The 12,324-nt window shown below is 42.7% G+C and overlaps 1 protein-coding gene across 8 annotated transcripts in view; it reads left to right on the forward strand.

The window, feature by feature from the left end:
* Positions 1–12,324, forward strand: part of GRIA1 (glutamate ionotropic receptor AMPA type subunit 1) — a 198,257-nt gene that overhangs the window by 162,140 nt on the left and 23,793 nt on the right. For all 8 annotated transcript variants that reach the window (XR_014561659.1, XM_083728727.1, XM_083728721.1 and 5 more), the window contains exons 12-13: positions 10,246–10,444; positions 11,437–11,684. Coding sequence is in view for 7 of the 8 variants with exons in the window: in XM_083728727.1 (XP_083584853.1) it covers positions 10,246–10,444; positions 11,437–11,684 (447 nt within the window). In the remaining variant the exon portion in view is untranslated. The remainder of the gene's footprint in view (positions 1–10,245; positions 10,445–11,436; positions 11,685–12,324) is intronic.

A 12,324-nucleotide genomic window follows, 5' to 3' on the forward strand; every position in this document is an offset into this window, starting at 1 on the left:
CAGTAAATGGATGTAATCCATTCCTCGAAAATTCATCTTGAAGAAAGCTTTTCACATAAGAGAAAAGAAATGGAAGAAAACAATGATTTGAAAATACTGAGGTGTCTAAGGTCATTAACATTAAGAAGGTGCAGTAAGTAAACCATGAAATTTAATTAAACTCACACAGACAGGAGTCCAATTGCAATGCTGCATGGGTCAGAAGTCTTTTGCATTGTAATGAAGACATGATTCCATCCATTCTAATTCTGATCCTAACTTCAGATTAACCAGGGAGAGCAGCTTATTCATTAGTTCATGCATGGTCATTACCTGTTTAAAAGATAAATGAAACCAATGCTTCCTGCGGTTGGAATCCTTTCTTATCAGCCTCCTGTGTCTTTGACAGCAACTTGATTGGCAGATGTTAGCAGCTGATGAAGATGCTTCTGTCTAGTTCATGAAAAGTACCTCCTGCAGATCAAGCTACAATTAAACTCACAGAAGCATGTCAGGCCAGGCCAGGCCAGGCCTCACCCCACCCCTTCTTGGTTGGTTGATAAACTGAAGCTTCTCGTTGGAAATGGCTTGCTCCTGCTGGAGCTGTGCAAGAGTCATATCTTTTGTGTGATGGAAAGGAATTTATGGAAGAGCTAGGCTTATTATTTAGGGAGGGGCACTAGCTCAGTTGTAGAACACATGCTTGGCATGCAGAAGGTATCTGGTTAAAAGGATCCAGTAACCTGCCAGTGATTGGAAAGACATTTCTGCATGAGACCATGGAGATGCAGCTGGCAGAGTAGACCACCCTGAGCTAGTAGAACAAATAATCTGCCCTGGTCTGCTACTGCATCTTTGAGAGCATTATCTGAAGGCATGTAATTCAGTGAGCAAGATCAATTTAAGGTTTGGTCAGTGTCTGGATGAGAGACAGACTGGAAATCTGATGTATTGACCTTTTAGTCCCTGGGAGAAAGTGGGCCATGCATGAAAATAAATAAATCTCAGAAGGCACTAAAAGCAGCTCCTCAGCGAGTGAACAAATGCTTATCAGCTAAGAGAGTCATGGGTTTTCCATTCTCTTATATTATTTATTACAATTACAGCCTGCCTTTCCTGCAAAGGACTCAAGGCAGTGTATGTAGTTCTTCCTCTCCTTCCCATTTATCCTCACAAGAAGTTTGTGAGATAAGTTAGGCTGAGAGACAGTGATGTACCCAAAGTCATGCACGGAAGTTCATGACTGAGTGGGGAACTTGAGTCTCTCTAATCCTAGATGTTGTTGTGCCATCAACATGCATGGTATTTCCTCAAGTACAAGGAGACAAGTCCCTGCCCCAAAGAGCTTAAAAGCTAAAATTTGGTGTAGGAAACAACAGAGGGAGGGAAGGAAGGGTTTAGTTGCGTTAAGGCAACAGAAGGAGTTAACATGAAGTTCAAGAATAATAGCAGTGCAGCGTTAGTAAATGATAGTTTCTCACCCAACATATACACCAGGAAAAAACTCCTAAAACAATTGAAAGGTGGAAATGATCCAGTAACTACCATGCTTGCAAAGACTATAGACAGGTGCTTTCATTCTAGACACATCAAAAAGGTGTTTCAGGAAAACATATGCTAAACTTCATAAATGGAAATCACATTGGCAAAAGACGGAACTCCGCAGCGCCATCTGGTCACAATGTTATAACGCATATCCAGTGCTTTCTCTTCACCAATGTAGCTAAGTCTCTGTATTATCTTAACACTTCAGCTTGCATGTAAAAGCATTTTTAGTTGCATTTGAAAGTGTGCCTTATGTCAGACCTCCATGGCTGATCAGGATTCAGATCCATAAAAGTGATAATTGGGCTATTCCTACAGTCTGAGTGGTACAGAGAGTAGTGCCAACTTGGGCTTGTGGGAAGGCACTGCCATCTTTTGCATTCTGCCCCAGGGCAAGAGGTTATAGATTTGGCACATTAAGTTTCATAGTAATTGACTAGAAGAAAGGAAGTAGGTTGCATATTTAGAAGCTGAAAGGCTTTACAGGGTACCTCATGTTATGTACTGTCCCCCTTACGAATGCTGCGGGTTATGCACTCTGCTAACCTGGAAGTAGATGCCCCCTGTTGCAACCTTTGCCCCGGGATGTGAGCGGAAGTCGCGCTCTGACGGCACGGCAGCAGCAGGAGGCGTCATTAGAGAAAGCACGCCTCATGTTATGAGCGGTTTCGGGTTACAAACGGACCTCCAGAACGGATTAAGTACGTAACATGAGGTACCACTGTATTTGGTCATCAATTCTGGAGAGGGGAAGGTCCCTGTGCATTTTTCCTTCTCCACTTTTGCATAAAGTCACCCTGTGACAAATATGTCAGTTGACTAAATAAGCCTTTATTAAAAATGAATTGAACAGCAAATCTAGGAAATCTTCCCTAAGCAGCCGCAGCTTTAGAAGACCAGATTTGCCTTTCTAATTAAAATGCTGTCAGTTTTAAATGTAATTCTCCACAAGAAACAAGTTCTAGGGAAAGCGAAAGAGAGTGGTGGTGGTGGGGAGGAGGCTCAGGAAGCTGCTCAAACAAATTTCAAAGAGATTTATTTTGTATATTTCATGATGATCATGTTCATCTTTCCATCTTAAGTGTGTTCGGCTGGAGAATTGGTGCCGTTGGTAATAAGCTGTCGAGTAAATGCAAAGTACTGTTAGCTTCAGTTACCTCCAGCAGGGGATCAGATCAAAGAGCAAGTTGTCTGATGTGCGAGGTTATGTTTTGTTTTTCAAAAATGAGAGATTAGTGTGATACAGTTCTTCCTTTGTTATGCAAAGAATTAATCCATTAATTAAACCAAAACAAGAGGCCCTGACATAATTTGAGAATGAGGCATCTCCATTCCACTCTTGCAGAAAAATTATGTCAAATTAGGTTGTGAGGAGGAGAGTGGAGTGAAGATTTCTGCGTTGCAAGGAGCAATCTGCATCCGAGAATGTAAAAATTCTTACCTTCAGAATAAAAACCAATGTATGCAAACAGTTTACCAAATGACTATGGGAGGAATTCAGTGTGGCACTATGGCAATCATTCCATCAGTGCAAGCATTTCAGCTTGCCAAGTCAAATGTTTTCCCCTCTTCTTCTCATGCACATGGCGGATGCGGAAGCATGGTTGTACTAGCGGAAGTCGTTCCACAGACTGCCACTAGTGGGGCTCATTAGCTGAATCCTGCCCTATGTGCATGCTGAGTCATAGGTATCCATCCTCAGTGTTGAAATAGGTACTAGGTCTGAGCCCTAAGGCTTGGGGTGGAGCACTGGAGGAGCTAATGAGAGAACCATATACTGTATTGCCTGAGGAAATAAAGTGGAATTATGTTCGCTACTGCTAGCTTGCCATTTTCTCATTTTTATCTTCCAATCTGTCACCTGCCTGATGCCCTGCCCTCAGTATGTATAGTGCAAATTTTTGCAGATCAAGCACAAGAGAAGTCATTTCCCCATCAGTTAGCAGCACTCTTACTACGACTACTACTACTTCTAATAATAATAATAATAATAACAACAATTTCTATTTTCATTATGACTGCTACTTTTTTCTTCTTCAAGAAAAACCTTCCCTAGCTTTGATGGATAAAGTTTTACTTGTTGTGTTTTTTAACTAGTCTGCATAGATACAAAAAGTTATGACATCCCTAATTCCCATTGCTTAAGTTCAACCAAAAAGAGTTGAAGAAGAGGCATGAGGACAGGGTTGCCAACTGACCAGCATCACCTGTGTTTATGCCTTTAACAACTGCTTGATCCATAAAAATGATCAGATGAAGGTTTTTCATAGTATGACAAGTATACTAGAGATTATTGCCATGCAGTTAAGCTGAATGTTTGAGGGTTCAGGACAAACAAAAGAAAAGTGCTTCACAGAGCATTAAACTATGGAACTACATCCCACAAGTGATGTCCACCAACCTGGATATCTTTCAAAGAGGATTAAATTCATGGTGGACAGAGGCATTGGACCACTGAATATCAGTTGCTGGGAAATGTAAGAGGGGAAAGTGCCGTTGCACTCAGATCCTGCTTTCAGGCTTCCCATAGGCATCCAGCTAATCACTGTGAGAACAGGATGCTGGACTGATCCAACATAACTCTTCTTATTTCTTTAAATGAATCACCATGTGTTAATGCTGGCAGATCAAGCTGCCGTTAAAGACACAGGAGCAGTAAAAAAGAAAAGAAAAAGGTGGGCAACCCAATGAGAGATGTCTGTTTCCTAACATAGCAAATTTAATAATGTGCAAGAACCATCTGGTGATTTCATCAGAAGAGGTCCTTTGCTCTCCCCACCACCACCACCACCACCACACACACATTGAGTTATCCAAACATTAATTAAAGCTTTCCTCTGCACAACTGCACCTCCGCTTATTGCTTCCATAGATCTGATTCTATGAAAAAAGATCCTCCTTATTCCAAACACCCACTATGTCAATGAAAGAGAATAAATCTAAAGGGCAGGTGCACAAATCCAAATGTCAAGATTTATGACACTGTGCTTTGGGAGTACAGTACTAAGCTGAGCTGAAGATAATAATTATTCTCTAATGAACAAAGTGCTTAGAAGGAAACAGCATTGCATCTTCTATTGTGACACAAAGCAGGTAAACCTTAGGTTTCAAGAGTGGTGGGATTACCCTATGCAGAAAGATTCAGACCTCAGGCTATCGATGCAGGGCAAATGAAACTTTTTTCTGCATGCAGGGGAAAACACACCCAAATCCTTAGTGTACCACAAGCGGAGGAAATCCCTCTGTTCCTCCATCAATTAAGATGCCTTCAAAAGAAAATGTATTAAATATCAGCAAAGTACCCAGGAGGGTTATGTGTGTAGATGTACAGTACATGCATACATACGAACATACATTCTCATATTGACTAGCTAATCAGAATCTGCTGAGCAACGTGTTTGTTTGTTTAAAAATTAATATTAGGAAAGGGGAAAATGTGTGTTCAATGTTGCCACTAGGGTTCAGACTAAACTTGCCCCCAACATATCTAAAATACAGGTTGGTTGCAATATAATGGTTTAGCATTTCATGAGTGTACCATCTTTTTCCCATGGGTTCTCCTTGTCAGATTCAAAACTCTAGCTACCACCATAGTTGGAAGTTTTAACACTTTTATGTATGAAGTCAGTATATAGCATCTCACTATGGGTCTACAGGCTACAAACTGATAAGGCATGACAGAGATCTAAGACACATGGTTAGTATGAAGACGTTGATCCAACCCTTGGCATTCCCCCTGTGCTCTCATTTTGAAGAGTGGGGCGGGCACAGTTATTTGCACAGTTGATGTCCCCTGCCTCAGGCTAGGCAAGTAAATAGGTACTCCTGGGTAGACGGTGTACATGTATGACTTGTTTGCATTAGCACTGTCACCACTGCTTCTCTGGAGGTGAAGGTGGAGTCGATGGAGCCAGCTCACTATTGGATTTGTCCCAAGTGCCACCCAAGAAAGGGGGCGAGGCTCTTTGGTGGCAAAGGAAGGCAGCAAAGTCACATCAATGGCTGGTGATGTTGCACTTGGGGTGTCAGATATTGCGTGGGCAGACCACTCTCCTGAAAGCCCATTCGACCTGCAGTTCTCAACCTGTGGATCCCCAGATGTTGTTGGACTACAACTCCCAACATCCCTGAGCTCTGGCCTTGCTAGCTAGGGGTGATGGGAGTTGTAGTTCAACAACATCTGGGGACTCACAGGTTGAGAAAGGCTGCATTAGACCCTTCTCATGGATCCATATCTCCCCACTTCCCAATTCACTGGGACCCTCTCCCAGTTCAGAGTTCTCCTTGGGTTCCAGTTTCCCATCCCCCAACCCACTAAGGTCAGCTTCTTCCATTTCTCCTCCATTGCTGCCCACCATCCAACCACCCGCTCCAAGATATCTCCACACGACTCATGCCTTTCATTGAATGTGACATTGAACATTGTATATTTTTAATGTAGGATTGTTTAACTCTTAGTAGGGGAAAATAGCTTACATGATGGTTCAGCATCTGATTATGTATCACTGAGCTATTCAAAACCAAAATTAACAAGCCAAGCCCCACTGTCCACAGCGCTCCCCCATGCCCCCTGCTCTCACCCCTAAGTAATGGCAGCAATATACGATCTGGTAGCGTGAGCCATCAATATAACTGACAGGCAGTTCCCCCCCCCCCCCGGGGTGTTCAGTGATTAAGAATAAGAAAACCATGACTAAGGTCTAAAGGCTGGGATTTAGTTAACTGCAGCTGTGGGAATTTAAGTCATAAAAATATCTTGGCTTCTCAAAAAGGAGAAAAGCTGTATAATTTGCAGCTGGAGATGAATATGATTATTTGGCATGCAAATGCAGCTTGTCAGATTGAAGTGGCTGTCATCAGCAGAAATGATGGCATTAAACGCTAGCCAGTTATTCTTGTTTGGTGCCTCTGCGCTTGCTACAAGTGCTTCCAGTTGACAGGAAATGGGAGGGGAAGCAGGAAGGAGGCAGAGAGATGGAAAATCAAACAGGAAAGGAATCAGGAGACTGAGCTGCAAGCAGGAGAGGGGTGCAGATAGAACAGCCCCTGATTCCTCACCAAAAAAGTGGACATAGAACCTGCATAAAATGTGAATATGTTGAGATGCAAATTTAGAAATAATTTTTATGATTTATATAGAAATACAATGCATCTCACCATGGGGGAGAAGACAGTGACTGGTGATGGCCTGTGTACCTGCTCAGTCTGCCAACATTTGATAGGCAGCTTCAAGGTCCATGCTGCTCTTTCTTCTTAGAGTTCTTTATCTTTAAAGCAGACTTCAAACAGAGGACTTTCCTCTGTAAATTAGAACACACGGCCATCTAAGGGACAGAGTCTGCAGCGGAATGAGAAGCAGGTATATGAAGGAGAAGTGGTGGATGAGACAGATGGCTGGGGGAAAGAGGGGAGAAGAGGAGGCCAGTGAGGACTGAGGGAAAGTGGGCAGGCAGTGAACTTTAGAGGTCTTGGGCCCAAGAGATAAGAAAGGAGCAAAGAGGGCAGCAAAGGAAATGTTCAGATTTATCTATTGATATGAACTCTGCAGGCCAATCTGTCTATCCTATCTAATGGATACACTTATGCAGTTTGACTTTATTTATGCAACTTTGCATAATATAGCCATGTATTCAAAGCATTTGACATTTGGGGCAAGTGCTGAGGTGACAGAAGGTGTAGAGAAGTAGTGAGAGCAAGTCCTTGAGACCCTCAACAATGGCACAAAATGAGTTAGAAAAACTCAGGCCTGTGTGCTAGCAGGGTGTTTGCAGGTTCAGAATGTAGAGGGCTAAGTGACTTGTCCAAGTGGCATCTATAGAGACCCAGCAGCTGGCACCACATTATTCTATTCTTAGTTCCTCAACATATTTGCTAGTCTACCATCATTATATCTTTTTAAGCTCTGGCCACATTCTTTGACAACTGGTATCTGTGAATCCTGGATGCTTAGAGTCTTTCTTCTAGGAATTCAAAAGCAAATGCAGCATCTGGACTTGCGATGAGATAGTCAAGTTTCACATTTATTCAGGATGGATTTGCCACTGGGCATATGTTCTCTCTGATTTCCATCACCATCTCTCCCTCTCCCTTGCACTCTCTCTCACAAGCTGACCAGCTGCATTTGTCTAAAAGGATTTCAAATCAAGCTGATATAAAGAAGGTGACTGCATCATGTTTGTAAGCTGCACCAGAGTTTAGATGCAATATTTAAATGCAGAGTTTAGTATGATGTAAAAACAATGCATAGTGTAAGGAGTTAAGTCTGATTTAACATTTTTAAATAGTGGAGATCAGCTAAAATGCATTGGCTTCCTCTTCTACAGCAAGCTCTGAAAACCTGGTTCTGCAGTATGGTTGATTTTTAACTGGGGAAAAGCCAGCTATGAATGGCTAGAAATCTTCGCATCCCTAAGCCTGCAGTCCTGTACACACACTTTCCTGGAAATAAATCTCATTGGCTACATTTGCATGTGATGCTCATCCATAAACTATTATGTACTAAGCTATTAGTTAGCATCAGCTGTGTGTGAAGGGTTTTGCTTAAGAGGTCTCAACTCACGGTCATAGCTTTTTTTGCTCTAACAGACTGATGCACATAGAGACCTATAAACTCAGCTAACTAGCCAGGCTAGAGGCCTTGTGCCTCATCTTGTGCTAGGAGCAGCTTTAGTCCCAAGGTTGTAAACAACATTCCACAAATGTCAATTTTGATGCAAGACCACATTTGATAAACCAACAATAAGTCAGTGTTTGTTAGCATGAAACCAACTGCAATCCTGGGTTTGGATGCCACACCAAGCTAAATTCTTCATTGTTTGTTTACCCACTTGTGAAAAAGCAGAAGAGAAGTGGAATGCACAGTATTTCATACTAATAGCTTTTGGCTTCGCATTATGAGCAATTTTACACATTGAGTTATTAGACACAGCTAGGATAGCACTGCAATATACCTCTCCCTGCAGCAGATACTCTTTGTTTTAATAGTTGCAAGGTTTATTAGAAAAAACAACAAGGATGAGGTGACATATGTGGTGCTTAAAAAAATAGTTTGACAGCCCACCCGAAGCATGGAGTGAGAGGCGCAGGGCAAAATGCATGGCTGATCCAGAGCTTGACTTCCTGGCTATGCCCGTCATGCAAATGGCAAAGCCATCTTTAAATCCTATGCTTGGCATTCACCTCGAACTAGACCACCAGGGAGGCTCACCTGGTGCCTTCATTGCATATCTTTTGGTGCCAGGCAAAAATGTTCCTCTTCTCCCAGGGCTTTGATTAATTGAAGCATCTATAGCGTTTTAAACTGAGAGTGGGGTATTGTTTTTGTTGGTTACTATGGTATGTATTTTTGTGTTTTGTATCGCAAGCCACCCTGTGATCCTCGGATGAAGGGAGGTATAGAAATTTAATAAATAAACAAATCAAAATAAACCAGCACAATGCTTAGGTCTTGGTGGTTCCTACAGTGTGTACTTCCTACCAGCTGGATTAACTAGAACAGGGTGTGATTTTTCCAACTGTTAAGTTACACATATCAGTTCGCAGGAACTTTTCAGGAACGTGGGCAGCTAGTTCCTTCATGATCGTGACACTCCAGCTACCAAGTGGCACAGACGACGAAATGTCACTGCTGTTGCTTCTTGTGTGAATGCAACATTTCCCTTTTTATAGCTAGAGCTGCTATTGGCAATTTTGTAATGGGCTGAGCAGAGGAATGGCGTGGGAGGGTGCTTTTACCATTCACATACACAGTGCAGGGCTAAGCCCTTTAACTCCTATCCGTGCCATGCAATGGATATGAATTAACTTGCCCTTTCAACCACTACTGCTTCATCATCCCTAGGATTAATTACAGTTCTGGATTTTATATCAGAGTGGTAAAATGAAAATTATTATTAAACAAATCTCAGCTATTAAAAAGAAGAAGCAACTTCTTGCACACATGGAGACCCAGGTTCAGAAGGCTCTCCACAGAAGGTTTGCTCAGTCAGTAGTGCATAAGACTCTTAATCTCAGGGTTGTGGGTTTGACCCCCACATTGGGTGAAAGATTCCTGCATTGCAAGGGGTTGGACTAGATGATCCTCATGATCCCTTTCAACTCTATGATTCAAGCTTCAAGGTACAGGAGGCCTCCCTTTCCTGTCTTCTGCCATCGATGGCAACCCCATAACTGGTAATTCCAGTGTTTGGGTCCTTCGCTATTGTTATGGTGATATTCTTCACATGCTAGTCCAACTTCAGTGGACATAAAACCATTAGGGAAAGTTCCTCCTGAAATCTATTGTTGCTTTCATCAGCTGTTGATTGTTCAAGCCAAGATCATTCGTGTGGAGCTGCTTTTCATAAGATTGTCGTGTAATTTGTCCTCATGCATCTATGAAAGTGACATGTTTTAGGATCTGTGTAGAGACAAGACACATGGAAGTGGTTTATTTACATAGTTAGCTGCCATTGAACAGTTGTTCTCTCAAGGGGCCTCCATGTGCTGATCATTATATAGGAAGGTGGCCTCACAGGTGAAATTTGACAAGATACAATAGGTGCTAGTGACTGGAACCTTTTAATATAACCTCAGGCATGCACATTTATACCTTTTTAAACTAAACAGTACATAAAAACTAATGCTTGTGCAAAAGCAGAGCTTTGTGGGTTGCACTCTTATTATTTTCTACTCCTCTCCTTTAAATTTACCTTCACTCTTTCTTTTTCCCTTTTCCTGCAGATCTCTGTCTGGGCGTATAGTTGGTGGGGTCTGGTGGTTTTTCACCTTGATCATCATCTCTTCTTACACCGCCAATCTAGCTGCGTTCTTGACAGTAGAGAGGATGGTGTCTCCCATAGAGAGTGCAGAAGACTTGGCCAAGCAAACAGAGATTGCTTATGGGACTCTGGATGCTGGGTCTACTAAAGAATTCTTTAGGGTAAGAGAAATTAGTTCTGACTTCACTATACAAAAGCAAGAGTCTCGTGCTAGCTCAGGAAATGCAGCACACGCGGGGTCTGCCAGATACCATAAATACTCCAGAAGCACGGCATAATTACACGCTTCCACAGATTACTGAGTAATTACACTTAGCAGCATCAAAAGTAATTACCCTGTGACTTGCAGCTCAGGTTTAGAGAATAATAAGTACTTGGTTAGCTCTGTAATTTAATGGTACCATTTGCCCGCTGTAAATACATTGGTGTTACACTCAAGGGGAGCTTATGTAGCAAGGCCCCCTCCTCCAAAGTACACTTCCTTTCAATGGTCTAATGCCCCCTGTTTCTCACTTCCCTCAGCCAGCCCACTCCATTTATGGAGTGCAGTGCAAATGTGACACTTCAGTCGCTCCTACTGTTCATCACATGAGGCTGTGTAATATTGAATCCAGCCATTGGAATACTGTCTACCCGCAACAGGTTTTCAGAAGTCTTTCCCAGCCCTGATATACCAGTTCACAATTACTGGCGATTCCAGTGATTGAACCTTGAACCTTCTGAACTACATATCATGTATTCTGCCACTGATTGATGGCCTCAGTGTAGTACTAGTTGTAGGAGTTGCATTCCTAGCCTAGTTCCTAGTATGTTGCCAAAGTATTTGCATCTTTAGCTGCAAATCCCTCTTTCATTCCATTCAGGCTAGTTCTTGTTCCCTAAAAGGTGCCCTTGCAGTCACAGAAACAACAGCAGAGGCCTAGCTGCATAGCGCCAACAATCCATGCAATACGTTTCGCCCCATACTCACTGGCAGGGATTGTGTGGAGGCCGTTCACCTCTATGAATCAGCCCCCAGCCCCGAGTCCTTTCTGCTCCCTACCTATGCAATGTGTGGGCACGCAGCCCAGCAAAATGTGTGTCTTCCTTGGTGTATGAATCTCTGCTCTATTAACACATGCTAAGAGCAGTGGATTTATGCTATTCTGGACAGAGATCTAAAATAGCGGTTTTTGAGAAGATGTGGACGTACATGAAGTCAGCTGAGCCCTCTGTTTTCGTGCCGACAACAGAAGAGGGGATGAAGCGTGTGAGGAGATCCAAAGGGAAGTATGCCTACCTGCTAGAGTCTACCATGAATGAGTACATTGAGCAGAGAAAGCCATGTGACACCATGAAGGTGGGAGGTAACTTGGATTCCAAAGGCTATGGCATTGCAACGCCAAAAGGTTCACCACTGAGGTAGGTAGACTGAATGTGTTACTCCTTTAACTGCAGCCCAAGCAGTCAAAGCATCCATAAATGTGCCTCCAGACTCAATTACCACACTATACAGATAATGATACTCAGGGTGTGGGTGGGAGACGTAAACTGCTGGACTGCTGCTTAACAGTGAAGCCAGTTTGTCAAGGACTGCTTTCCACCCCCTTTTGCAAAGACTTCACTCCCTATGTTTTAATTGATTGTAACTGGGTATTTGCAGCTGGCGTCGTGTGGCATACTGGCTACTGATTAACAAAGCAATACTTTGACGCAGCTTGCTTGTTTTATGGTGCATGAGAGTTGTGCAATATGTATTACAGTCCTTGTTTGGATTCAAATTTAAAAAAGGGGGGATTCTACCGGTAAAAGTGTTTCAGTGTGTGCATGTCTGAACAAAGAGATGCAAATCTGTGTAGGGCGAATAAATGGAAAAGCTAAGTGTTTTCCTTTTAGCTAGGCAACAAAACAGCTCAAAGGTTCTTATGCTTAGCTGGTTACCCTTAGCAACCAAGGCCTAGTTGGTACAAGGTACTGGGCCAAAGTGTTGCAGAGGAAGGCATGGCTAGACAACATGCGCGCAGCATACACACAAATGGAATGCACAACAGCCACACAGTAC

The sequence above is a fragment of the Podarcis gaigeae genome, assembly GCF_964106915.1.
Source record: "Podarcis gaigeae genome assembly, chromosome: 2".
Classification (NCBI taxonomy): domain Eukaryota; kingdom Metazoa; phylum Chordata; class Lepidosauria; order Squamata; family Lacertidae; genus Podarcis; species Podarcis gaigeae.